At 43.0% G+C, this 26,584-nt stretch overlaps 1 protein-coding gene across 1 annotated transcript in view; it reads right to left on the bottom strand.

Moving 5' to 3' along the window:
• The window catches only part of LOC103268571 (signal-induced proliferation-associated 1-like protein 2), an 84,234-nt gene that overhangs the window by 33,512 nt on the left and 24,138 nt on the right, over positions 1 to 26,584 (bottom strand). The window contains exons 6-11 of the mRNA XM_021716619.1: positions 14,827 to 15,084; positions 12,607 to 12,690; positions 11,081 to 11,175; positions 10,590 to 10,693; positions 8,281 to 8,669; positions 1,525 to 1,749 (exon numbers count right to left, since the gene is read on the bottom strand). Coding sequence (XP_021572294.1) covers positions 1,525 to 1,749; positions 8,281 to 8,669; positions 10,590 to 10,693; positions 11,081 to 11,175; positions 12,607 to 12,690; positions 14,827 to 15,084 — 1,155 coding nt within the window. The remainder of the gene's footprint in view (positions 1 to 1,524; positions 1,750 to 8,280; positions 8,670 to 10,589; positions 10,694 to 11,080; positions 11,176 to 12,606; positions 12,691 to 14,826; positions 15,085 to 26,584) is intronic.

The following is a 26,584-nucleotide window of genomic DNA, read 5'->3' as shown; positions in this document are numbered from 1 at the left end:
CACCTCAGCCTCCCAAAGGCGTGGGATTACAGGCTGAGCCACCGAGCCCGGCTGGGATTATTTTTTAAGAGAAAAAAATGGCCGGGCTCGGTGGCTCAGCCTGTAATCCCGTGCCTTTGGGAGTCTGAGGTGAGTGCCTTTGGGATTGCCTGAGTCCATGGGTTCGAGACCCGCCTGGGCGGCGAGATCTCATCTCTACCATAAATCAAAAAATCAGCCGGGCGTGGTAGCGTGCACCTGTAGTTCCGGCTACTTGGAAGGCTGCGGCAGAAGGATCGCCAGAGCCCAGCGGGTCGAGGCTGCGGTGGCCGGGGGCGGCCCCTGCACTCCAGTCTGGGCGACAGAGTGAGACTCCAACTCAAAAAAAAAAAAAAAAAAAAAAAAAAAAGAGAAAAAAATGATTCCTGTTCAGTCACCAAGGTTGAAATCTAGAGGATCTCTCGGAAGAATTGTCAAAGCCCTGGTGTCCTCGGTGTGTACCCGCTACACATCTCATGATACTATCGTGTGCAGATGCAGCAAGAGTAAGCTGGTGATTTAGCACACGTCGTCTGTGAAACTTCTTAAAGAAGTAAGCAAACCAATAGCTAGATAGCCCTGACCAGTCCTGCTCTGCATCTTGAAATGCAATTTCTTTACTTGTCTCTTCACAGAGGCATTGGCATAATTTTCATGAGTATTATAAAATGGGTTATCGGTACGTATTTTTTTCTCTTTTCTTTTTTCAAGCAGATACAAAGCATCCCTCTTCATATGCCCCTACAAAACCTAACAATTGAAAGAGAAATCAGAAGTCATGCTAAAATTAGGTAAAATACCTTTTCTTTTAGGATGTCATTTACACAGCAACTCTAAGAAACAAATTCTGTGGGAATTCAAACTGCCTTTGACTTTGTATATCTACAGAGACTCTATACTCACACCATCAGTAGCCTGAAATACTTTTTAATTTAGAAGGAAGTATCGTATAAGCTGTATTTAAAAATATGGGATCATTTTTTTAAGAGAAAAAAATGCCGGGCTTGGTGGCTCAGCCTGTAATCCCGTGCCTTTGGGAGGCTGAGGTGAGTGGATTGCCTGAGTCCATGGGTTCGAGACCCGCCTGGGCAGCGAGACCTCATTTCTACCATAAATCAAAAAATCAGCCGGGCATAGTAGCGTGCACCTGTAGTTCCGGCTTTTCTTTTAGGATGTCATTTACACAGCAACTCTAAGAAACAAATTCCGCAGGAATTCAAACTGCCTTTGACTTTGTATATCTACAGAGACTCTATACTCACACCATCGGTAGCACATCACCATGACTTTTCTACCGCTGGCAGATTTTTGAATATAAAAATAAAGAACACAGATTTTTTTCTTTTTTTATATAAAAATCAAGGGAAGAGAATCATTTTATAGGGAAATACACACACGGACATCAAAAGAGTTTAAAAAGGCCTCTCGAGATTATTCGTTTTGAGCAAATGTATTTCCCTCGGGGGAAGAGACATTTCTCGGAGAAGAACTAGTCAGCCACCGTACCCGGGGCACTCGGTCACTTCGGGCTCCTCAGGCGGCGGACTGCCTTCCGATTTCTTCCAGCCGATGACATATTTGGTCACTGACCCTTGTCTGTGGTAGGGCTTGGACATGGACCCGGGAACCTGTGGACCGCTGCTGTGAGACACAATGTAGACTTTGGATGTATCCAGAGACCCAGTATTTTTCGAACAGTGAGCTGAAGGACTTCCTGAATGGTGAGAACCACTGAGGAGAAAAACAGACAAAAGCTGCAATACAATCAGATTTCGACAGTGCTGGCACACGGCCTAACTCAGAGTCACAAGGCTTTTCTCAGGGCCTTCTACGTGGGTGAGCAAAACTGGGCGCCGTGAGGCAGATGTGTAGCCTTCCTACTACCACGCAGCATGCTAGGAAGACTCATTTTACACAGGCTAAGGTTGCTTATGTGTGAGCTGCATGCCTGTGGCGGGAAGGATGCTAAAAGCTTGGTCAGGGAAATCTAACGGAAAAATACACAACACACTTAAACTGAGGCTTCAAAAGAGAAGAAACTCAGATGGTGAATATGTTGATTAAAGAAGGTGCTCAATCGCAACTGTCTCCAGGGAAGTGCCAGTGCCAACTGCCACGGAATACGATTACATACTCACCAGACAGGCAAAAATAGGAATGCCCGACAATACCCAGCGACCCAGTGTTAGCACGATCCTGGGGCAATGGGTATTCTCTCACTGTGGGTAGGAGTAAAAAGTGTGTAAAACAGTTTGCGCACGGCCACGAAGGCACGTGCCCCTGCAGAGCCTATGATCCAGCAATGTCACTTCCAAGCGTACACACGCAATAAACCCCCACACAGGTGCAACTGTAAACATAGAACGATGTGGGTCAGAAGCATGGATCTTAGGAAATCCCCAACGGGGGCAACCCAAACCATTAATAGTAGAAGGATACTCAACTGATAACTGTGAATGAACACACGGAAATCTCTGTGAAAGCTACCGATGACTTGGGTGATCTCACAAACAATGGAGAAAAGAAGCACGTCACAAAGAATATGATGAGCACTAGTCAACTTTTAATAAAGTCTGTAAATAGGTAAAACTAAACAATATGCTGTTTAGGAAAACATAAAGAAAATGGGAAACGGATGATCACAAAAGCCAAGTCAGTGGCTACCTCAAGGGAGAAGGGAGGGGGTGTAATTGGATAGGACGCAGAGAGCTTCCAGACTCAGCAATGTCTTTAACCCGGTGGTAGTTACATGGGTGTTTGCTGTATTATCAGATGATACAACAGCAATAATGTTAAAACAGACAGAATCCCTGAAAACAATAAAAATTTTAAAGGTTAGTGGTTAAGCTAAAGCCAGAAGGACTCCCCCTCTGACTGAGAAATTAAGTGTATGGTACAACCACTGCTAGAAATATAAAGGCTAAATATCTTTTTAAAATTCAAAAGAACAGCAGCATAATGTTTTATAATAAATGGGCAAAAACAGAGATTAGAAATTGCTTTATAAATATGAAACATTTTTAGTGTTTAAATTACAGTTCTAAGGCCTGAGTTCAGAAAGGCAGGCTTTCAGAAAACTTGACACATAAGGTCAACGTGAGGAATCTGGGTCCCAATGCCAGCTCTGTCACTTACCCCTGTGAGACTCTGGGCGAGTCTCTTAGCCTCACTTTTCTCATCTGTAAAATGAGAATAACAACAGTATCTACCTCAAAGGGCCACTCGGAAGACTATCTGGGTTTATACCAGTGAAGCACTTAGAACAGGGCATAGTATAGGGTAAACACTCTATAAATGTAGCTAAGTTTTAGAAAGTGATCCATGAAAGAATGATTCACAGGAGGTGTCCTTTCTAATGAAAGAGTTCTCTACAGGATTCCTCAGGTAGTAAGCTTCCTTGGAATGCTGAAACATAATCTTATTCGGAAACCCCTGATGAGCACATACCTTTTCTGAGAAACCTACGCATAAAGCAAGGATTAGAAAAGGCAAAAAAAGTATAAAATTAGGAATGCCATTAAAATGGATTTTTTCTAGAGGTTCAAGAGGAAATAAAGACACAAAATAAAAGGACCCATGTGTGTTTGGGTCTTTGCATTTTGGAAGACACTGTGGTATTTAAGAAATTAAACAAACAAACAAATGAATGGACACCTCATTTACTCCTATGAAGGCACTTAGGGCCGGTGGCCAGTCTGGTGTCCCTGAGTGTGACTGGAGGCTCCCTCAGTGTAGGCCCTGGGGGAAGACGCTGCGTGGCCTTCCCAGTGACATCCACACACGCGAAACAACAGGTCAGGAGAAGGGTGAGGCAACACGTCCAAGGTGGCCCAAGGAACAAAGCAAGCAACTGCAGGCACTGATTAGGGGAGCTGATGGACAGCTGCCATTTCCTGGGGTGCATACCAGTTATGGTACTCCTAAGATGAAAACCCCAACTCTAGATAATGAAGTCTCCAGGCCTGTATGTTATCTTTCCAAGCTTATTTCGAAAAATTTCACGACTACAGAAAAGGTACAAAATAGTAGGATACACAACCGTATACCCTTCATCTGGATCCACTAATTGCTGCGATTGTGTATCTCCACATATATTCCCCTCTGCATCATTTGAGAATTAGTTGCAAACATTGTGACATCATACTCCTATATTTCAGCGTGAATCTCCTAAGAATAAGGACATTCTCCCACAGTTAACAATGTGAGCACCGCATTCGGAAAATCAGGTATTGATGTAGTTCTATGACCTAATATGCCAGTCTCCCCATTGTCCCAGTAATGCTTATGGCCTTAGATCCCCCACTGAACACCTAATGAAGGACCCCACACTGTCTCTAGCTACCCAAGGGCATCACGCACTTCAAAGTCTTTGATAATCCCTGAGCTGTGCTACAGCTAAAGGTTGTATACCCAGAGTCATGGTACTGTCAACACACTGCAATTGTGTAGGTTACTCCCTGTGAAATGACCAGTTTGTACATTTTTGAAAAGGTACAGAGTGAATGGTGACAGCATAATTACAAACGCTATGTATTTTTCCATTTGTTTAATAAAAAACATTTTTCCAAGTTAGACTTGATTAAAAATGTCTTTTAACCTAATAGTAACATATTTTACAGTTAAGAATGCATGTGCTGAATCCACTGGATGAATAATACAGCACAAATCTGTGTTTAGGAGAAGTCACACCATTAGAGAAGTGTTCTCCAACACAGGTAAAACGTGCTAGAACGACGCCAACCAACTTCAGGAGTCTTCCTCTACTAGACTAAAGTTATTACTTTAGAGGTGCAATGCCAGCTTCCAATTTTTTTGTGCTGAGAGAAAGGTAGGGTGGCATGAATATGGATAAATGATACATAATCACATCAGCCGCTTTCTGTTTTGCAGCTGATTTACTTCACTTTACCAAACCTTGGTGAGGCTAACACGAACACTGCTTTGCATTCTGAGTTCTTTCCTAGGTGCTGTGCACGCAAAGAAAGAAAAAAAAATGTGCCTGCTGAATTAAAAGAACTGAGCAGCAGGAGACATGTGCTTGTCTCGCTTCCTGGATGATTTCTGTCCCCTCCACTCCTCACCGAAGTGCAGCCTTTCTTTAGAGTTTAAGTCCTACCTTCATCTGCTTAGCACAATCCTGGAATCGTGCCACATACACAACTCCATACTTACTCTCCTCCCGAGAGGCTACCAGGGAATGAGCATGTGTGTGCTGGGGCTGGAGGCGCCACAGGGTTGGTGGCGAAACACAAGAATCAGAGAATTCACAAGCACACCACATACTGCTCCGAGATCCTGACACTGCAAGCTGGGAATGGCTGACCCTCCACGTTACTCCTATTTCTCTGGGTTATGCAGGTACTGGGTTGTCAACTCCGACGATAAGTGTTTACTAAGTACTCTTCCTCGTTCTTTCCTTCATTCAGCAAACATCCAGATGCCTTCCATGCGCAAGGAACCGTACTAAGGGTTGCGGGTGCAAGTGAACAAGACCGGTCACGGCCCTATCAGCTCAAAACATGGATGCGCTTGTGAGGGGAAGACAGTTACAAGCGACCTTCCTGTGGGAAGAGATGCACAATAAATACAAAAGATTTCGGCTAGGAGTGTGTCTGTGAAGAAAACAGAACACGGGGCAGGGATGCCGAGCACCTGGGGACAAGGTGCGACTTCAGCCACAGTGGTCAGGAATTAATGCTAGTTCCTGAAGTTTATTCTACTCTCCGGCGGCTGGGGCTAATGCCAGTCACACGCTGACCCTTGGGCAGTGGGCCTCAGTGCCCAGAGCACCATGTGCCAGCCTAAACCTGGGCAGAAGAGGCGAGCATGGGGCTGAGGGAGACTCCCACCTGACCGCCCAGGCCCTGGGAGGGCCTGGCATTTCAGGGTCTGTAGAATCTCAGTATGACTTGATAGGCTGGGCCCTCGTGCTCGAATGAGCCAGGTGCCATTTACCTCAGCACACAGAAAACAAGACAAACACTGTAAATCTCATTTCCCAGTCCTCGCCTCCTGTGCAGATCAGAGGGCAGACAGGAGGAAGCGCTAAAAAGATTCCATTCACTGATGGAACTCCACATTGAGAGAAGCCTATGACACAAATTGAAGTGTGGCTTCAAAGTCACCATCAACAAAGAATGACAAGGAAAGGGCAGTCAAGTGGTAAAGGATTCCACTCACTCAACAGACATCATTTCCCCAACAGCTGCACCGCATTCAATTTAGAGTCATGGAAAGAAACGTAAAATCAATCAGAAATTCAATCTGGCACTTTTATATACTTTCTAATAGTCTAGCCCATTAAATGAGAGTGGCTAAGGTATTCAAGAAAATCTACTTCAAATGCCTATAAATATCCCTACAAAGTATCATCAGATAAGTGTGCCCTGAGAGCAGTTTTCACAGAAATTTCACTTAATAGTAATACAAAACTCTATTTGTGATGCCAATTACATTTGTCTAAGAAAAACATTATGAAACCAGCACTTTTTCGAATCATCTAAACTTTGAATAAGATGTTAGAAAGTTGTAAGATCCCAAGATGGTTTTTATGGTACGGCCAATTTTTTTAGCTGCTCCTGGAACACAGAAACAATTCAGGTAGCAAATTCACTGGTAATCCTTAAATGTTATGTAATTATTAATACTAAACTCACATTTAAGCCAAACTATTAAATAGAACTAGAAAAAAAAAAAAAAGGAGGAGGAATGTCTATTTTAAAAATAATCTTCACATCCGACACTCCCCCTGCCCCAACAAACAGAAGACAGAGGACATGGTAGACATGTTTGATTTCTGCTGTCTGGGGTCCACTCCCACTTCTCCAGGTCAACTAATACTCTGGTTTTCTTCTAAGGAATTGGCTACGTTCGCCATTCCTCACCTCATGGCTTGGTAGGTGGGACTGACCCCCAGCCCCCGTGCAGGATCCTGACTGTGCCAGGCAATGCCACTGCTAACCACCGTGGTTAAAGCCAAGGATGCATGAGGAGAGATGAGGGGTGATGGCTTTGGAAAGGGCAGAGAATCATCTCTTCTGCAGACTAGAGGACCACTTTCCTCTTGGGGACAGAGGTGTAATTTTAAGAGCCTTGAGGGTAGATGGCTGTTTTTAGGCAAGAAAAGAATGTTGAGATTTTGAGGAGCAGTCACGTGGAGCCTGGTCTTGGGTAGGGTCATCTGAGCTGCTGCATCAAGCAGAACCTTGATAGTTCTGGACTTATTGGTTTCAAGAGCTCAAATACGACCTTGGCTGTGAGAACCAACTAGCCTGGGGTTTTCTTTAACTTGTAACACAAATGTCCCTGGAATGACACTCAGTATCCTTTAGTAGAGGCTCAGTGAGGAAGGGAAAAGGTCTGAGGGAAGAATGTGCAGGGGAGAGCTGAGTGGCACAAAACCAGCCATGGTGACCCCTGAAGGAATGCTCCTTCACAGTCTAGGTACTGGGAGGAATATTCCCATTCTTAGTTCATCTGACTCTGTCTTCCAGCAGGAAGAAGAGCTCTGGGGAAAGAGTCAGGTAGCAACTCGGAGCTGAACTGGGAAGGCCTTGGAGACAAAGAAAAAAGTGATAGTGGCAGCTGGTGTGAGTAGCTAAATTCTGCCCACAGCCAAAGCTGAGGAAATACATTTCTTTGTCTAGTCTTTGGATATGGAGGCAGGAGTCACAAATTAAGTTTGAAAACCACTGCAGAGACATATGTCAAACAGGAGTTGAAAACCACTCACAAGGATATATTAGATGCCTACATTTAGAATACAAGAACACAATCCCTTTATGTTTAGCTAAACCCCAGTTGCCAAGCTGAACATACCTCCACAGCTACACACAAGATCTCAGGACTTCCTGCTGTCAGAGCAGGAAGCGTGTGTGCCCTCACGGGAGGGAGCACATGCTGCCCTCGTGACTTCCCACAACACTGTCAGGATTAGAGAACTGACTACCTCTTCTCCAAAACTGTTAAGGACAACAGGCTGGATGGGGAGAGAGACATAAGTGGCCTGGCTGGAGCGATAAATATCTCTACTGTCTTTTCATTCAAATATAAAGAAAAAAGAAAACAAAATCACAAACTGGTGACTTACGAACACGCAATCCCAATGAGATCCTAGAAACAAGCACTTCCTTGGGAGCAAGACAGCTGGGCAGACAGCGACCCCCCCACCTCACCTCTAATTCCTTGGATTCCAGGCCCTGCCCCAGAAGGCAGGGCCCAGGTGGCACCAGCAGCGCTGCAGAGCAGGGGGGCGGGGCTTACCTGGAATGAGAAGATATCTCGCTGAGATCACCCATGCTGCCCTCGGCAGCACTGCTGGTGGAGATGGCCGAGGCGTAGCCATGCACGGCGTACAACTTGGCCGGCTCGTCGTCGGGGCCCGAGACGTCGGCTGCATCAGCCCACTGCTCAGCCCGGCTGTGGATCAGGGACCGGCTGCCCGCCAGGTGCACGGAGCCAAGGATAGTGGTGGCCATGCACGGGGCCGTGTCGATGCCACTGTCCGTGGAGGCCCCTTTGATGTAGGTCAGCCCCAGCAATTCAGGGTCCATCAGGTCCCCAGACCCAAAGTGCTTGTCATCGCTGTTGCTGGAGGTGTTGCTGGACAGCGTGTTGCTGCTGGAGTGACTCGAGCAACTTTTGTCTCCAATCTTGAGAAGAGAGAAGAACAGAGAGCCTTCAAGTAAATCCTAATTTTGCTGCTTCTCACACCAGTCCACAGAGTGACAGCCAAGGCGTCTCCCCCGAATTCTTTCCACTCTCTCCCAAGTGGGGAGTGATAGGATTTTCTTTTTCAAAAACGTCCTGGCTTTATGCAGCAGTCCCTAATTCAGAATTCCTCCCATAACCTGTCTTTAAGTCTTTGATCAGTGATCTGTGCATGAAGCACACAAGTACAGTCACAGTGTCATTAACAAGACAAGGCTACATCAACTGGGAAGGCACATGGAAAATTATTAAAAGGAAGAAAGCAGCCATTTACCAAGAAAAAGCTTTGACGACAAACTGCTGTGCCAGCCCTGAGTCTGGGGCAGAAGACTCAGGTTTGAGTCACGGTGGCAGGATTTTTGGTTCAGTCACTTAACCCTCCCTGTGCTTATGGTATTGAGCTCACACGGCTCCTGTGCAAACAGATGAGATGACATACGCAGAGCACTCTGCAGCTGCAGACCACAGTGTAAACATGAATGCTCCCTTGGGAGAGCCCAGGTCAGAGTATGCCCCAAGAGTTAAAGAGATGAGGCTCTCTCTTTTTATTTTTTTGAGTTGGAGTCTCACTCTGTCGCCCAAACTGGAGCGCGGCGGCCGCTCCCGGCCACTGCAGCCTCGACCTGCTGGGCTCCGGCGATCCTTCCGCCTCAGCCTTCCGAGTGGCTGGAACTACAGGCATGCGCTACCACGCCCGGCTCATTTTTGATTTATTGTAGAGATGAGGTCTCGTCAAGTTGCCCAAGGCTCTCTTTAGAGTCAACAGGCCTGAGAACGAGTCAGTGCTTTGGGGTCTCTAGAAGACAAAAAGCAAATAGAACGAAGCAACGTCCCTGTCTGTGCAGTATGTGCACACGTAAGACACGGCTCCCCTTCACAGGCTGGGAAAAGCAACGTGATCTGCAGCATCAACAAGGCCTGTGGAATCATGAGATGAGCCAGGCCTTGGTCGACTTTAAAGTAGCTTGGTCTTTTTTTTTTTTCATTCCATCCTATCGGATCCTTAAGCAAATCCCCTTGACCTTTTTGATCATACATGGATATTCTCAAGCCCACACTCCTATCCTGGCTCCCTCTACTGAAACCACTACGACAGGCTTGTAAAGGTGGGCTTCGATAGATATGGTAAGGTTCCGGCGAGACAGGTCACGGCCACAGAGGAGGGCAGAAATCCTGTATGTGTTCACTAATAGATAACTGTAAAACTTGCTGATAACATTAAGGAAGAAGGAAGAAACAACTTAATTCAGGACCTTATACATTATCTTCACCTGCAAATGTAAAAAAAGCAAGCGACCTTAAAACGTTGACTTTGTTTGTCAATAACCAACGATTCCCCATTTAAATGAAAGTTTTGTTTCACTGAGCTACTTATCCTTCCTTATCCTTCGAGGCTCACCTGCCAGAGGGTTTTTGAGGGGTAAACAGGGCAACATGTGCAAATGTCCCCAAACTACTGTGCAGGCACCGTTCTGTGGTAGTTGGCGGCTCCCGTAATTATTATTATTGATCATCTGTGACTGACTAAGGGCTGCCTGCGGGTAGTTTCTCTGACCACACACACCACTCCAGGTTCTTCCTCTGTGTTACGCCATTATGTCAGTAAGTGTTTAAGGAATTACAAATGGGAACATAATTTAGAAACCACTACAGTAGATAGCCAGGATCCACAGGCTGAGGATATAGCCTTGGCTTTGCCACTAATTTTCTGTGTGACCTCTCTTTGAGGTCCTCTATAAACCAGGGAGACTGTTTCCTTTGTTAGCCTCACCACCAAGAGCCCTGGGAGGCGACGTGCTCTTGACCATCCCAGCAAACAAGCCGTACCTGTGTGTGGAGATGCTCATGGACAAGGGACTTACGTGAGAAAGTTTATTGGGGGAATCTTTGCAACTTCCATCTTTCTGCAAGGCTCTTTCTTTATAGGAACTCAGGACTTTGGAGGGTGGGCCGTGCCATTTGGTTTCTGTCACACAAAGAGAGAAAAGCTGAATTCCTCATCTTCAGTGTTAGTAGAAGAGTAAAGAAAGGCGAGAGCTGAACAAATGATCTGGTAAACACAAACAGGCTTGAGGTTGGAGGACTTTCTGTTCTTACCGATCAACATGCCACAAAAGCAGGCAGAACCACCGCCACCAAGTGGACATCCCATTTCTGTGGGTACCACAATCACAACCACACCCCTTCCTGCACTGGGAGACCCAGCTGGTCACCTCAACCTGTGCACACAGGTGCTCACCAAATGTGGGTTGAAGGAATGAACGAACCAAACGTTCACGACCAAGGGATGGGAGACGAGGAAGCAAGGAGGAGGAAAAGAGAGAGGTGTCGGCTTCCGTGAGTGCCCGGTTACCTGGGTGCCTGCTTGCCTCCATGGCGTCCTCCCTGGCTACATCACCTTCCAAAGGGCCTGAACCCTGGTGCTCAAGCAGCAGGGGAGACTGGCACCTGCAAAGAACACAGAGCTGAGCTCATCCTTTCCCCTCATGCTGCCTGCCAGCATGGACACAGATGGGCTGGCTTCCCAGTGAGCTACGGAAGGACTAGGAACCCCTAGTCCTAAGCTTGTTTTCTGGCAAATGAAAACGCAGCATCTGTTGGCCGAACTTTGTCAGGGATGCTAAAAGCATCTGGAATTGGGGGATCTAGTTTCACCACAGGGTCAACAACGGTGCTTGAAGGACAGGCACTTACAGATCAAGAAGGGCTGCCGAAGCCAGGTTAAATGACTGTACAGGGTCAGACAACGTCCCTGCAAGCTAAGGAGGAACTCTCTTTTTTCCTTGTGTCTCCTATGTGCGGCATGATATATCTTTATATTACATTTTTTTAAGAAAAAGAAAATATGGTAGATGAACTCTAAACTACATCCAAGTGGGCTTTATTTTATAAAAACCGAAAATAGAAACACAGTCTTACAAAGGAAATAAATCGAAGAAAGCTTATTCACATTACTAAATGGTCCTTATTTATAGAACCCCGGTTTTCAGAAAAAGCCAGAAAAGGTTTCTCCATTTATACAAAAAACAAAATACAAAAACCACTCCCCTCATCTTTAAAAATGCAATGTAATTTTGAAAAATTACTTGGCATACAACCCTTAAGAACTCTATTTATGATCTTCTGAGTTGCATGAAGACATACCTGTAATTCAGATGACAAACACCTGCTTCTATGCTCAGAGGGAAAAAGTGAGTTCTAAGAAGGGGAGCTTCTCTGTGCACCCGTGCAAGCAGGAACATCAGAGCTCCTCACAGGGGAGTCTTCCCACAGGGCAGCCATTCCTCATGTGAATCAGCACACCCAGGTCCCTGATTCCATCCCAAGCAGCACAACAAGTCCTCAGGAGAGCGTCAGTGCCACGCTAGCCCTTCTCCTCCCAGAGGTTTTGGGATCAGTCAATTCAGTGTCTTTGTTCCTGCAAGTCCTGGGCCTCTGCCCGAGCTGCTAGCTCCTGGAGAGATCGCGGACACTAGGAAGGACGGTTCTCAGCTAAGTGTGCTAGGGCAGCCTCCCCATGCTTCTCAGACAGGGAAAAAAAAGCCGCTACCCTAATTTTGAGTGGTGTTTTCTCAGCAATTTAAGTGCAGGGGAAACTAAGTTCTCAAATTCTTAATTTTCACATTCAGAAGCCTTTCCTTATCAAAAAGAAAAAAAAAACCAAAAACCAGACAGGCTCAGAACACAGACAAGCGAGCACGACCCACAACGAAATAATGAGCTTTCTAACCTGGACAAGTCACTTATTAAAAGCACCCCTGGCATTTTTATATTTCCCAGCTGGTCTCGAGTTACAGCCAGGCACACAGCAAATGCTTTTGAATGAGTCACAGAACAGGTTTCTCCCAGGGACAAGGTAGGTATAAAAATACGCGATACCCGTCGTAGCCCACTTGCGGTCTCCAGGGTCCACTCCCGCCGGGTCCCGGGTCGCTGGAGGAGGACTGGTTGCTGGGCGAGCTTCTGAAAGGTTGACCAGAGTAATTAGCAGGGCCCTGAGCTATCTGCGGAGCACCTTGACCCGGCCTGCTTTGTCTCACAAGTAATTTTACTTTGACAATGACAAAGAAAAGGAAGAAAACACACACTGTGAAGCGAAACAGAGTAAGTCAGGGAAAAATAAACTGAGAATCGGGATGCTAGGAGATGCCAGGTGGTTTATGATTGGCAATTTATCACAAGAAAGAGATATAGCAGGACAAGCCCTGGCACTCTGAGGAGTTAGAGCATAGATGACTCCTCTCTCCCTGTGACCCTCAGTGAAATAAGGAGCGATGCAACACTTGGGAATGCAGAATGATGAACACAGTTACTAATTCTTATTATGTGAAACTTAATGCAAGTCGTGTTTGGGACCTATACTTAAAACTTATGCGGAGAGAAAAACCTACATTTGGCAATACTATTTATTTCCACGCATCTCTTGGATGCAAGTCTATTTATCTTTTTCAGACAAGCACAAACGAGTAATGCTCAAGAAAACTCACTTGATGAAAATGTGCTCGCCACGTTTCCCTTTTGCTACTAGAATCCTCCTGTTTTTTCCCCTTTAATTTACTTAAATTGTCATTACTTGATTTTACCTTAAGTAAACTTAAATTTAATTTACTTGAATGACAATTGCTTAAATTTACTTAACTAAAGGAGGTCCTGCAGACACCTTTCCTTACAGATGTCACTTGCCCTTTCACCATGGCTACCTTATGTGCTTCTCTGAAAATGAAGAGTTTATAAACTCAACAGACTTTTGAGTAAGGAGACCCAGAGCCAAGATGATTTAATGTCAGATTAAAGTAACACCATTGGCTGCATTCACTCTGGAAAAAAGAAACTGGAGAAGGCTGAGGATGACCAGATGTTTGTCAATTAGTTATCAATTAATTCTGGTTAATACTCATGTAGGCTTACTAGGTGCCAGACCTGGGTCTAAGCACTTTACATACATTGACCCGATCAATTCACAGAATGCCCTGATGAGGTATTATTACTATATTTATTGTCAGACAAAACTGGAGGTATGGAGAGGATGAGTACCAGACCCAGGTCACAACACAACATCAAGTTAGTTAAAGCTGTGATTCTGCCCCCTGCGGCCTGGCCTCAGTCCACAGTTTATCACACCAGAGCCTACAGGTTGCTTTGAGAAAACTTATGGCATGTCCGTGACCTACAGTTACATAAAAGCTAAAATAAAAGGAGTGAAAATTAACAGCAATAACTAAATAAATTCACTATTTTGTTCCATTAAAATGGCCTACGCAAATCAGGCATTAAAAAATTCTCACCAGTTTCTAGTGCTACTGGATTTAACTTTTTTTTTTTTTGAGTTGGAGTCTCACTCTGTCGCCCAGACTGGAGTGTAATGGCCGCTCCTGGCCACCGTAGCCTCCACCTGCTGAACTCAGGTGATCCTTCTGCCTCAGCCTTCCAAGTAGCCGGAACTACAGGTGTGCGCTACCATGCCCGGCTAATTTTTTTGATTTATTGTAGAGACGAGGTCTCGCCAAGTTGCCTGGGTGGGTCTCAAACCTGCGGGCTCAGGCCATCCACTCGCCTCAGCCTCCCAAAGTGCCGGGATGACAGGCTGAGCCACCGAGCCTGGCCGGATTTAACTTTTAAACAAGTATATTCTTTCATTGAAAAAATTTAAACTCAAACTCAAAATGAAAGGGAAGAGCAAAGAGAAAAGTACTAATGGTCTTGGAGTCTCTTAAGGTACTATTCACATGATGTCATCACCAAGTATTCAGTTTTGTTTCATTAATACTCAAGCCTGTTCACACTTTCTAGAGGCTCATGTAGTATGTTTCTGGGATACCTTTTCCAAGGTGGTTTCGATAACTAGTTGACAGGGAGGAAGGATGCTGGATGAAGAAGAAAAGCTGTGGCCTGGTGAGCAGGGCCTGGATTTTATGAGCATGGTGGCTGGACTAGGAGAGGTCAGGACTGCGTCTGGGGCAGCCCTGTGGCCCGGCCTGCCAACTTGTTCAGAACAAGCTGACTCAGAAGACGTTAAACCAGCGAAAAAGACTCCCTATAGCTGCAGGTCTCCCCCAGAGTTTTACAGGGCCATCCTTGAGGAAACAACACCAGCCTTACCTTGTGCCGTCGGGCAGCTTCCGGTCAAAGGAGGTGCTGCGAGGAATGGCAGCCTGAGCCTGCTGGAGCAGTTGCTGGCACTGTAGCCGGTCGGGGGTGCCAGGGACCGGGGAGGTTCTGGAGAGGGGCTGCAAGGCTGGGGTGGGCACCCGGTGCCACGTGGTGTTTCTCCGGAAGGGGGTTTTGTATTCACAGGGGGTGCCCTCGCTGTCAAGCTTGTATTCCACCATGGGGATCCGGCAGAGCTCGGAGCAGCCTCTGTGGGGCCAACAGGAGATGGTGAGAAAGAGGCTGGCGGCTGAGCACGTGGCAAGGCTTACTCAGGGCAGTGCCCATCCACACGCAGGATGCTGTGTGTGTTTCTGGGGACTCCAAACCACTAATGCAAAGCAGTCCTTTCTAGGGAGGATCTCACCTAGAACAAAATAACAATCTCTCGCTATTCATTTCATCTTCTGCCAGCAAGGACTTAGTAATTTAAAAGGCTGCTTGGGGCTTTCTCCTGGCTGCGGTGCAGCCTTCTGCAGCACCCAGGCTGGCACTTGCTGACGCGGCTGTACGGTTATTAAAACGCTGGACTACAGGTAGGTGAGAATCGGCTGCCCCCAGGCCCCTAATACACAAATGAAAGGATTAACACTTGGCACAACCGAGGCTTCCAGCAGTTTGCAGCCTACATATTTTAAACACATTTCCAGAGATAACAGGTACTATCTACTACAATCAGAAACTGAAAGCTCAGAGACAGTAAACACCTTGCTCAAAGGTACTCAGCAGGACCAAGACTGGGTCCCTGGTCTCCACATGCCTTCTCCCAGACCCCAGAAATAAGACACCCCAAACCAATGTTAGACATGTTTGGGATCAAGGAAATGCCTAATATCTTGTTTGTAATGACTGGTTCACACCTGTGTGCCCAAACTCATCCAGTTGTATGCTTTGTATACGTGCAGTTTAGTATACATCATTTACACCTCCTACAGTGGTAAGAAAAATCTTCTGAAGTAGGAGGAAACAAGCTTCCTTCCGTCTGATGCTTTAGTCCTCAAGAAAGCCGTCGGTTAAATGCAATGTAACAGAAGGCCAGTTTACTTGGTGACCAAAAGAACTTGTCTAATCCTCGGTAAAACGGACTTTAACCAGAGTGTTCAATGTATCAGGTCTGGCAAAGTCCAACTGGTTTCTCTGAGTATAATTCTTCCTCCTTACAAATCCCACCTAAGACGCATCATCCCGAAAACTCAAGGTCTCTTTATTGCCTTTCAGTGACACTTCACATGCCTTTGCCTGGCAATGACTTTCCCAGAGTCCCTCGGGAGTCATGCGGCCAACATGAGGCCTCTGTGCACCTGAAACGGGCGAGTGTCATGGAGGAAAAATGATTTCGTTTTCATTCATTTAAATGTAAAAATCAATACTCAGATTCATCTTTACAGTATGTTTAGAAGAACTTGGGTATGTGAATCCATTTCTTTAAAGTGTACAAAATCTAAACACAGCAAGTATTTTGGATGAAAATTTAGCATCTGAATAGAGATATGCTGTAAGAATAAAATATATCCTGGATTTCTAAAACTCAATACAAAATAGCGTAAACGATTTTACTAATAATTACTATTTTTTGGATGGTGAAATAATTGAAATAATAGTGTTTTGAAGATTCTGGATTAAAATATATCATTATCATTGAGTTGGAGTCTCACGCTGTCACCCAGGCTGGAGTGCAGTGGCACACTTATGGCTACCACAGCCTTGACCTGCTGGGCTCAGGAGATCTTTTCACCTCAGCCTTCCAAGTAGCTGGAACTACAGGCGCGTGCTATCACACCCAGCTAATTTATTTATTTATTGTAGAGATGAGGTTTCGTCAAGTCACCCAGGCCGGTCTCGAACCCCTGGGCTCAGGCAATCCTTTCATTTCAACCTCCCAAAGAGCTGAGATTACAGGTGTAAGCCACTGCATCTGGCTCAAAATATATTATTAAAACTAGTTACATCTATTTATTTTCCTTATTTTAATAAGGCCACTGGATAATTCAAGATGAAATATTTCTCTTGAGCCCCCCTGCTGTGAAGGAACCTGCCGGTCATGACCTGGCCTGCCCATGGTTCCTTGCCTGCACAAGTCTTGTCTTCCTCCAGCTGGTGGGTCCACCCCATATCACCTTCCCAGCAATCACAGCTCCTCACTTGGCCCAAATCCTGCCTTTTCCACAAGATTTGCTGATTGTTAATGGTATAAAAGACAGCAAACCACGGCACAACTGTGAAAAAAGGTGTGCTCTGCACAGGTGCCTTGGGCAGGCACAGGCCTATGGGCAGAGAGTGGCTGGACCTCAGTGGTCACTCGCCCCTGTGGGCAGGCATCTTTCTGACACAGCCCTTCAAGTGCATGCAGGAGCTCGTCCCTGGCTTATGGTGGCCTTGTCCATATGATCCAGGGTGGATAAGTATGATCCAGTCTTGTGTTTTGGTTCTGGCTTATTGACAAATATTGCTGTCAGGAATTTTACATGTATATATTGTCTTTACAGGCAGTGTGCAAACTTCTAGGACAGATTCGAGTATATTGTAAATCAGTAGGCATCTATAAAATTAGAAACATTGAACAAGGGTGATAAAATTTAATACATTAAAAATGCTTCATCTATATAATCTGAACACATTTTAAACTATAGTTATATAATCAGGAATGAGAGTTCCGTGTCATCTTTTCTATTGAGTCTGAGAAAAGTGAAAAGTACAATTAAGTGAAAAGTACAATTAATTAAAGTTGTCACAGTCCAGGGAAAATGTGAGTGTCCATCATATCAAAGTCAGGTATAGTTTTTAGCTACCATAGTCATTCTATTACATTGCCATCACAGCTCTCCAGAAAGTCACCTCCTAAGACAACTTTCTCATGTGCTCAAATAACAAGGCACTTAAGATCCTTTAGTCTGAAAAATATAACGTTAGTCAGATATCCCTAAATTTCCCACTAACTACCCAGTGCAAATAGTGTGGCACCTTAATCAAAGTCAACCAGCAATGCCAACTGGTACAGTTAACAAGGACACCGAAAGACCAGATGCGTGCCAAATTCAAATGTTAGAGCAAATTCTTCCAATTTACTATGTTGGCAAAACAGCCAGCATTCTAAGCCAGTGCCTCTTCCTGGACATCCCAGAGCCCACATTAAAACAACAACAACATGAAACAAACAAACAAAAACCCTCCTCATATTTGTCATTTGAGAAATCTATTAGAGCAAGGAATGACTCTTAAAAAGCAGACTTGCATTGGTAGCATGGTAAAGCAAAAACGTTTCTTGGTTCTCATCTTTTATTTTAACTCATTTCCTTCGTCAAAGGTAAATTTCATCTCTTATCTAGTTTAAGTTATTACCAGTCGGATAGTTGAATTACTGATCAAACTCAGTTAAGTCTAAGTTGACATAGGACTGCCTTTTCTTTCTTATAAACTGCCAGGGCTTTACAATTTTGACTCATGGACTTGACTGTTTTCAAGCGATTTTCTGCGAATATTTAGACACCACACCTCTGGGACTATTGCTCCATCCATAGGACCCACAATTTATCCAACTAGAAAACACAAAGATAAGATATGACAGTCGATGCCAAAACATCAAGAAAGCCTACCCTTGCCTTCCACCCTCACCTATGCAAGTTCCTGGAGGTTCAGGTGAACCCCAGGCTTGGGAGTTTCAAAGGCTGCAGCTGTCTAAAAAGCACACAGCAGGGAACCTGTAAATGACTGCCGCCCAGGTTAGTCATCAGTTAAAGATCCTGAAGTTATACTTTGAACGGAAGGATACAAAAGGCAAGTTGTATTTCCAGTGCTTTCTGGGGGCTTCAGGTTTATTTGGTTTGGTTTTTACAAGAAGGAAGGAGAGAAGACAGATGGCTGATTAGCGTGGTCTACATAATTCATGACCATAGATTGTAGACTTTAATAAGACTCTATCATTTAGCTTGAATCTTAAAACGAAAATTGTTGTGCAAATGCATAATCATGACTAATATCTTGAGTAAGTGCTGGCAAAAATCTGTGCAACCCATTAGGTTAAGGAGAGAAGCAGAGTGGAGTTATTTCATGTCCAGCCCTGTGTGGAGTCATATGTAAAAGATCTTTTAAATACTAAAAACTGGTATGGCATTTGCTTACCCTAATAAAAACTAGCTATTCTCAAAAGAATGGGTTTTCTCCTAAAGTCAAAACTAATTCTGTTATCATGAGACACTTTTGTAGCAACTACTCTTATGAACTAGATTCTTTGTTTAGCATTTCTACGACTAAGATGTAAAATAAATATCATTGGTTACAAATGATCATCAAACTCAGTCAAACTTATTTCTGCTTCATATGTGTGTGAAATTCCTTAAAGAATACCTACAGACAATTCAAGAAGTTTTTAGGGAAATGAGAAAAGGCCTAAAAAGAACCACAAACTAGCCTGCGGAGGCCCTCGTGCCGTGATGCCTACCAGCAATGGATGTGCATGCGTTCCCGCGTCCACCCTCTCTCCTCCTCCGGCGGCTCCAGCACAAGGACCCCAGGTCAGACATCCTAGCTCATCTGGAATGTGGAACTTGGGGAGGCTGTGGAGAGGCACAAGGCCACCTGAAACCCCACCGACTGCATGCCCCAAAACCTAGCGCAAAAAGACATCTCTGAACACACACGTGGCTAATCTTGTGTGTAACGGCAGCATTTTATGAGACTGACACGCTGCCTACTGCGCTAAGGAGGCACGTACAGCAGCATTTTAAAAGAAAAGACTTAACTCTTTTGCTTTCCACCATATCAAAATTCAAGCCTCGCTGATACACCCACTTGGCTTTCTTTTGACATACCAAATCAAGTTAATGAATTAGAATTGCATTTCTAGCTTCTGGCACATTCCTCACAGTTTTCTTGCCAATGGGAGACATTCAGAAATGTTAGATAAGGCTGAGGGATCACTCACATGTAAGCATATTGACTTCCTCTTTGCTCCATAACAAATGTACACATCATCGACTTATGCTTCTAATTACCATGCTAGGTAGGGATCGATACAGACTCAGCTTCAGGGTTAAAAATAAATATAATTTTAAACATTTCTTGTCTAGCTAATAACTTTTCTGACTCTAGTGTATCTCACTAGTACACCCTGGAAGGCAAAAAATTTGTAGACCAAGAGTCACTGGAAAGGTACTAGTTAGAAATGTGGCACTAAAACTGTAAGAATGACAAGTAGTTCCATTAGGTGGAGTCCTTAGAGGATCTTACATTTTATTGCTGCATTCTGAAAACAATACTACTTGTCCTTCTGAATTCATCGCTGTGGACTTCCTGGGATGGCTTAATCCTGTACAAGGGACACTCGCTAACTTACTCGTATCCACAATCATGGGCTCACTCCCCTGCCCCTTGCTGCCTAAAGCAGGGTCTCCCACCAGAAAATTTCTTGGCCTCTAGCTGCCCCGCTTCCTGGCCTCTGGACATGACAAGCAAAGAAGGGGTGTCCATTCTTGCTCACAGTTAAGAGACGCCCACGGTCATTGCCACACACTACAGTACACGAACCCCCAGTCTTTGGGGACAGTCAGGAGACTCCCAAGATGGAACCCACCAAGCAGGCCCATTCCTTTCCAACGACATCTCCAGTTTTCTGGAAGAAGCCTCCATTTACCATCAGTAATCTGGACACGTGAAGTAGAATCCCTGCTGGCTTCGGACTCTGTTCTAAAGCATCACTTCAACCTCTGCAGCCCGAACCTCAGGAACTCACTGTTTTGCGGCCAGCCACACTGTTTCGTTTTCTCCATTTCTTCTCAACAGGAACCCCAGATACCAGTCAAACTGTTCTTCACCAAAGAGCGAGTCTGGGCTCTGGGTTCAAAACCCAGACCTGCTAATGTATAGCATAGAAATGTGACAACCTCTTTAGACCCTCCACCGGAAAACAGAATAGTAACAGCAAAGGGTGTGTCAAGATGAATTTATACAAAGTCTGTAAACTTCCTAAAGTGACAGCTTCATAAGAAAGAAGTTTGCTACAAATAAATATTGCTTTTTGGAAAGAAGGAAACCAATATCTAATTGCAAAAGGCACACAAAGTTTCCTAGGTAATAGATGCTTATAGAAGACTGGAATTTTAAAGTTTAACTTTCAAATTAAAAAGTTACACTTTTTGTAAAATTCCTTTCATCTCCATTCATCTATAGAACAATATATTATTATCCTATTATTTTATTCTTTTCATCTTACATAAAAGTAGGACACATGACTTTGTATTATGCTACTTCAAAACTGAGAAAGGGGAAGAGTCCTAGGGGAATGATGAGGAGCAAACCAAAACCAAAATGTAGAGAACTGAGTAAGTTCAAAGGAAGAACGCATATTCTTACCCAAAAAAAAAAAAAAAAGGCTGCTAAACAATCTGCTGGACCAGGAACCCACCAGTGTGCAGCTCCAGCTGAATCTCATCCTGTGACTGTAATTCACACTTACTGGACTCTCAAATTCCCTATCGGTTTTTCTTTACTAGGCTACATAATTGAGACCCTTCAGCTGAACCCAATAATCTAAAAAAAAGTCTTACAACATACTGTAATGCTATTCCTCACTTCCAATCCACCACCTTACCTTTTGTAGTTTTCCACATACGTCATTTGATTTTCACAAAAATTTGTACGGTATAAAGAAAATCTCCATCTTCCAGAAGAAAGGGCAGAGAGATGATACAGCTAATAAGATTCAAGGTTCATACTTTGTCTTGGTCCTTGGACCCTAAGTTCAGTGTTCCTTCCAAAACACACGGCTAATTTTTTTTTTTTTTTAGAAAACCATCAAAGAACAGTTAGTATAGCATACATTATGTCATATTTTCCACTAGTTACTAAAAGAATCTTTTGAAACAAAAGCAGATCCCCTCAGGAAAATTAAATGCTTTTTTAATATTATGCACTTTATAAAAGAACCCTTTTATAGCCCTAGGGATTAAAATAATCACTGATATTTTCATCATTTTAATGCCTGTTATGCTAATAGCCTGCTAATAGCTGAAAGACTCTTTCCAAATCATCCAACAAGGTGACAGGGGTAATTGATGCTCATTCACTTGAAGCACAAACTCTTTCTGATACATAAAAATATCAAAGGCTTCCAACGGGGAGATAACTACATAGTGTAACTTACTGTAAAGGTGAGGGCAGTGTCATACGTGAAATAGGCACTAAATGAAATATTAATTCACTTTTCAACAAATTCCTTAACTTACAGACAGAAATAGACACGGAGACTACAGGTAGAAAAAGAGACATCTAAACAATTAACCCACTTGACCAAGCCCTCTGAAAAAAGATCATGAATTGAAAAGGTATGTGTCACATGAAACAGGAAACGAGGCTATCAGGAACTGAATAATTAATTCATCAGCTTCCTTCCAGCCCTTTCCTTCCTCTCCAGACTGTCTTTGTATCCCCAGTACCTAGCAGAGCACTGAACAGATGCCCAGAAGGCTCTTGCTGAAACCAACTGCTTCCTTTTTATTTCCTTAGAAGGCTGGAATAACATTTTATTGCGCTTTGGTACTTCCAAGTTATTCAGAGAAGATTCTCAGTAGCTACCTATCTGCTGCCTGATTTTTGGTGAATATATTTTGATGAAGAAGAACTTCCAATTAGCTTTCCATTACGGCAACCATGGTGGGCCTCGCCAAGCATGCAATGGTTATGGCTGCACAGAACACGCACGCTTCACAGTCAACCTTCGCACTCCTGTCACAGTGACAGGAATATTCCAAAAGTCAAAACACAGAACAGCATGGGCATTAATGTGTAGCTTATGACTGAAGAAGGTGACTGCATTTTCTGTAATAGTTTGAGGTGCTTATTATCAAGGAATAAGTTGTTTCTACAGTGTGAGAAAACCATTTTTAAACAGCCAAAACATAAATAGAAAGTATCGTATTTTAGAATGCCAGAAAGACTAAAAGGAGTCCATGAAAGTCAAGACTGCATCTGTTCTGTCCATTTTAAAAGCTCTCGTACCCAGCAAAGTCTCTGGAACAAACCAGTTAAGAGTAATCGAATGGAAGAGTGCATGCAAGCCAATCTACCTGAAATTCTATCATTCTATGTTCTTACTTAGGGAGTAAGAGAATAATCTGAACCTTATATTGGAGGAACTCAGAATAGTGAATGTATTTGAGGTGACTTTGATAGCCTTAATGTACTGCTTTCATATTTCACATTAAAACTCGTAATTAAAAGGTCCATGAGACAATACCAGATATAACTAATTTTTATATCATACAAATAAATTGGAACTTTAATATAAAAGCTCACTTAAGTCCTGATTCCAATTCACCGTCTATTTTATAATTACACACACACATACACACACACACACACACAGCTAAACTGAGAAAATTGAATTTTCCTTTCTATCTCTATTTCTTCATTCTCCTCTGTGTATGTCTGGGAGTTGAAGAGTCAGGCTACAGAGAGTAAAACATAAGATGAGAACATAAAGTTTAATTTTACAGAATTATGGGAGAATGATAATTTAGACTCCTGATAACATGAGAAAATTTCCACTGTTTTGCATTATATAGGAAAATGTCTTGAATAGTATGTCAAAAAAGTATGAATAATCACACAAATGCATCGTAGCAAGGAATTTCATTTCCATTTTTATTGGACATATATACTAAATTCACTCACACTGTATAACAACTCATGCATCATTCTGAAGAGTTGTTATTTCCTTTACATCTGCCTTTTAAGTGGATGTGTTTTCCTTAAAATGACATTGATAGAGTATCAGCCACCTGTGAAGGCTGGAGGCTAGGGCCCTATCAGGGGCTGTAAACCACTCCTTGCAAAAACAAGAAAAACCTTAATTAAGCATCTCCAGCAATAGCAACTCTTCTTCATTTCTGCCGCAGAGACTATCTGCTTGGGAAACAACCAAGTTCCCTTGAGGCCCCAAGGAACTTTCCATTTGAAGTGTGGTATTCCCAAACTGATTCTTGCCACTCATTCCCCATATATATGAATTCACTCCAGAATCCAATCCCAGCACAAGCTCACTTAATAAGCATTCCCAAAGGAGGATGCTCCCTCTATGGTGCTCCCTGGAACTCAAGGGAAACCAAGAATGGCTCTGCCTTCCTTTCAAGTTGAGGGACAGCCAGATTGTCATCACCTTTAGATTGGAGAATGGGACTTCAAAACGCAGGTGGTTTTTGATTCAATATAAATACTTTTCCTAGTAAAGACTTCATTTAATTGAGTAGCTTCCGAGTTATAACCAAATCTCTTCTGACCTGAGGATAACAGAAGCCAGTCTACTAAGTGACAGGCCGTTGATGCAGCTGACAGGAGCAGCTGGGCTCTGAGGCAAATGATTTTCTCGCTGATATTCTGTAGGACAAATATTGAGTTGATAAATGGCAAAAATAAATAAAGCATTTTCACGTTTATGAAGATTAAACTATATAATTCGTTAATTTGGCCATTTTTGTAGTCCTCATGGTGTTTATATTAAAAATAACCTAAAAGAAAAAAAGTATATGCATATGTATATATACACACAGAAAACACCACACACACACACACACACACACGTGTCCATTTAAATGATTTTTCCTCTCCCTGACAAGACTAACAGCCAATTTGTGAAACAAGGAGGCAGTTTTCCACGCCACAAATCAGATGTCTAGCTTTAGCTTTGGGCAGATCCCTATATGTTTTGCTATAGGGTTAATGGCACTAAAGGACGTTTGGTTTAAAGGGTGTTTTAGTTTTTAAAACGAATCAAGTGCTACCCATTCCTCACTTAGCCCCTTCCCTAGAATTTCTTAACAAACCTAATAATGCAGAAGGTTAAACATGCTAAGCACAAGGACAAAAGTGAAAATGACATTCCATATGTACACTGCAGTCCAAAGCAAAGGGCTGGTATTACAAGGGGAGGTCTGGTTACAGGAGGCTGTCTGGCAACTGCAAGTACTTTTATCAAGGCACCCAGACAGTCACAGGTAGAAAACAAATCCCAAACTAAGAGGAATATGGACTTAAAAATTCACAAATTCAGATTCACAGAAAATTGGAAAACGGAATCAAAAGAGTTTTAACACACGCTAGGCTAAAAACCTGCATGACCTGCAGATATGTGGGTGATGAGTGTCCCAATTCTGGAGTATTGCTATTAGGCAAATAGTTAATTCTAATCCCTCTGGCTAAGGTTCGCATATAGAAGGCAGTATTACAGATTGATCAGGAAGGAAAAAAAAAACCCTATATCTTTAGGGAACAACATTAATTAGACTCCTAGGAACAAGTGCAAAAATCTCCAAATAAATATCTTGACTAGTTTCAATGAGAGTATTTGCATTTAAGACAAGAATTAATTATGTGCAGACTAAGTCAGATAACTGGCTCCTTAGAGGAAAAACATGTCCTTGGATAAAAAGGTAACAGCTGCTTCATCTTTTAAAATGTAGTTTTGTTTATTTGTTTTAGCTGCAAAGTAATTCAGTATTTTTTAGGAAATTCTCTTCTCCTAAATCACATGTTCTAAATACCAGACATAATGATAGCTTTACCATTTTGTTAACGAGATCTGTCAAAACCTTTAAAACTTTCTTACTGAGCAACAGTAGAACAAAACTTAAAAAAAAAAAGAAGGCAAGAAATGTTACTTTTTAACCCAAAGGAAGAATGTAACATTTTTGTTCAAATCTTTAGTAGTAATCAAGCTTTAAGACAGATAAAAGACTTGATTCTCATGACAAAAGTTACAAATCTGTATTTCTATCAAGGAAAACAAATCTTACTATATGGAAAAAATTCTAATAACTGGCTGAAATTTTATTGTGAAAAATTTTCCCTTATACAATATTTTAGCTTCTAAAGCCTAATGAATTTGTCTTTTGTTATTTAAAGCCTCATTTTTAATAAAATAATGTTTTGTCTTTATTTTTTTGGACTCATAACACTGTGATTCATGGAATTCTTGGAGAGTAGGATTTAACAGGACAATCAAGCAAGGCAACAAGAAACATCTTGACAAGGTACTGATACTCTAAAGAAGAAGTTCAGCTTCTTAAACCTTTATTTCATAAACACATTGAACAAATACATGGAAAAAGGCCATAGAAGGTCAGGCTGGGAGCAAAGAGTAAGATAACTAATAGAGACAAGGATTCTGCAAAATTTTGCACATTAACAGTAGAGAAAGATAGTATTGAGACTGGTCTGTTTTCCAAAGGAGAACATGGTTTAGCAGATCTAACCAATATGGAAGCCACTAGTTACATATGGCTAATTAAATCTACATTAATTGAAAACAAATATTCATTTTCTCAGTTGCACATTTCAAGTATGCGATAATCTACATGTGGTTTGTGGCTACTATTCTGGACAGAACAAACATAAAACATATCACTGAAGAAAGTGCCAATGGACAGTACAGAAATAGAACTTATCAATGCAGAAAGTGCTACTGGATACTGCTGGTTTAAAGGATAAAGAAAGGAGATGGAGAAAAGAGAAAGAGTGATCTAGGTTAGTAAGCCTAGAAAGCAGGCACAGTAATCCTCCTATCTTTAAATGACAAATATGAAAGAAATTAATATCCTAGTTCTTTTAAAACTAAAACGTGTAGAGTGTTGATTATGCTAGAAGGTTCTAAGTGCTTACATGTATCATCTTATTTAAACTTCGCAGAAACTGTAGGGCATAGGCAATATTATTATGCCCA

This window comes from Carlito syrichta, unplaced genomic scaffold (genome assembly GCF_000164805.1).
Source record: "Carlito syrichta isolate Samal-C Ts95f unplaced genomic scaffold, Tarsius_syrichta-2.0.1 Scaffold308849, whole genome shotgun sequence".
Taxonomy (NCBI): Eukaryota; Metazoa; Chordata; class Mammalia; order Primates; family Tarsiidae; genus Carlito; species Carlito syrichta.
Note: the sequence above shows the minus strand (reverse complement) of the source record. Positions and strands in the feature narration are given on the sequence as shown.